Source organism: Dromiciops gliroides, chromosome 6 (assembly GCF_019393635.1).
Source record: "Dromiciops gliroides isolate mDroGli1 chromosome 6, mDroGli1.pri, whole genome shotgun sequence".
NCBI lineage: Eukaryota > Metazoa > Chordata > Mammalia > Microbiotheria > Microbiotheriidae > Dromiciops > Dromiciops gliroides.
In genome coordinates this window covers 84,818,481-84,820,688 of record NC_057866.1, presented here as the reverse complement: position 1 = coordinate 84,820,688, position 2,208 = coordinate 84,818,481, and the positions used below count along the sequence as shown (strand labels likewise).

At 41.6% G+C, this 2,208-nt stretch overlaps 1 protein-coding gene across 1 annotated transcript; it reads right to left on the bottom strand.

Annotated features, from left to right (window-relative positions):
* Positions 1 to 520: 520 nt before the first annotated feature.
* On the bottom strand, positions 521 to 1,876 carry LOC122732556 (actin-like protein 6A). Its single transcript, XM_043972780.1, is given in 2 exon segments — positions 521 to 1,323; positions 1,325 to 1,876. Coding segments are annotated over 2 exon segments (1,290 nt in total). The 3' UTR covers positions 521 to 585.
* Between the last annotated feature and the right edge of the window lie 332 nt (positions 1,877 to 2,208).

Sequence of the window (2,208 nt, the reverse complement as noted above, 5' to 3'; positions counted from 1 at the left end):
TCGGGGTTGGTTTAGGACCCCAGGAACTCCAAATTAGGATAAGCCCTCCCCTGTACCTCCCAAAGGTGGAGATTATTATAATGAGTAAGACAGGTCCTCCCCTGTACCTCCCCAAGGTGGAGATGATTATAATGAGGCTGATAATCAACTTATCTGTACTAAAAATATAACTGTCTTTCTTTTTTTTATGGTGGATAGAAATCTTTATTATTTTGTTCTTGCAAGGATGAGGTAAAGGTATAGGCAGTAAGTTTTACTAGTCAGTAAAAATCAATTCTACCAATCATTTGAAAATCAGTATGCTTATCAGACGGTTGAAGGGTACTAAAAGGAAATTATTTAGAGAAAATATTTATACAAAAATTATAACATGCTTATAGGAGTTATTGCTTTACAAGGAAGGCAAAAACTCATTTTAAGTTATATGGCCAGATAAAGGCTTTAAAATTTGTTAAATGGAAATTGAAATATGCAAAAATGTATATAAACATTCTACAAAAGACGTTCATTTTTCTTCCTGAGTATACTAAAGCTATGAAACGTAAGGGATCATAGGGAAGGCCACAGTTTTTTTCAGAACTAGCTTCAAGGGCATTTCCTTTCTACACATTGTTTTCCTCCTTCTTCATACTCTTGTTTGGAAATCCACATCTGTTGAAAAGTACCCAGAGAAGCTAGAATTGAACCACCAATCCATGAACTAAATCGTCGTTCCACTGCTGTGTTATTTGCAATCAACTTCAATTTCATACTCGGAGGTGTCTTCTGAGAGAGCTCCCGATTCAGTCTATCAGTAAAACTCTGTATAAGAGTGTTTCCTCCTGCCACTATGACACTGCCATAAAGTCCTGGTCTGATGTCAATGTCACACATCCCAAAACTTGTGGTAACAACATGACTCACGCCCAACATTGTGTTGCCTGATAAGATTCCTGAAGGGTTATTTGATCCATCTAATGTGAAGGTGTTAAGTCGCTCAGCACCAAAATCACAGTTGTAGCCATTGGGAAATTCATAGTGAACTGTTGGCATCTGTGCAGCCACTTATTCATCATAAGTTAAATCTGATACTTGGAGCACAAAAGCTTGAAAATCTTGGATCACACAATTACACATGTAGTTGTGCCAAGACCTAGTAACCTGTGGCAACTTTTCTTTTCTCTTCCAATTGGCTGGGGATCCTTCACGAATGGCCTCCTTTAATGTGATCATATATGGAGGGATCAATTCTACATTCATTTCTTGGAACAGTTCTCTACACTGCATGGTAATAAAGTCACCAGCAACAGGTGACTTCCCAATGCCTTGCTGAAGGACATATCTATCCATCATGGACTGGAATGGCAGTAGTATGAGTGGCTCCACTATCCAAAATCAGGCCTGTGGAACGACCATTCGCAAATGCTGTAAGAACTGCAGTTTTACAAAGGAAGAATGCAGGGATGTTGTAATGTTCAAACATCAACTCCGTCAGTTTCTCTCTTTTTGCTCTGGTATTCCATGGTACTTCTGACAGAACAGGGTGCAAGCTGGCTTCTGATTTGACATGCATCTTGTAGGTATGATCCAAAATAGCTTGGAAGCTGTCCCAATCTTCAATCATTCCATTCTTTAAAGGTGATATTGCCTCCATATGCTCTCTTGGAACACGCAATGCATTAGTATCTGTGTAGTACGTGACACCACCTTGTTTGCCTTTATCCCCTTCTATCTCCATCAATGTGCTCCGATCATCCCTTTCAAGTACCACACCAATAGCGGTGGGAAAATCAACCTTTGGACAGTCCTCACCAGCATAGCCAGCTCTCACTGTATAGGAGCCAATGTCAAAAACAAGAGCCCCTACTTCATCTCCTCCATAGACACTGCCACTCATGGCTGCTGCTGTAGCCGCCGCCGCTAAAGCAGTCCCCACCCCGGCCCGCCCGGCCCTGGTGCCTCCTGGGCTCCAGCAACCTGTCTTTTCTTTCATTATTCGAGAGATACCTTTCCACTATTCTGGTTCTCTCTCTGTGGTCACCCACAGTATTGCAATAAAACTTGGGAAACTGAGTCACTGAGTCTTGTAATTCTTTTGGAGTGTCTCACGATCAATTTGACCCCAAATTCCATCCCACATCAAGGGGACAGAGATAACTCCAGAAGTCAGAGCCACCACCCCTCATTCAAGTCTTTCCCATCCCACCCCTCAATCAAGTTTTTTCTACC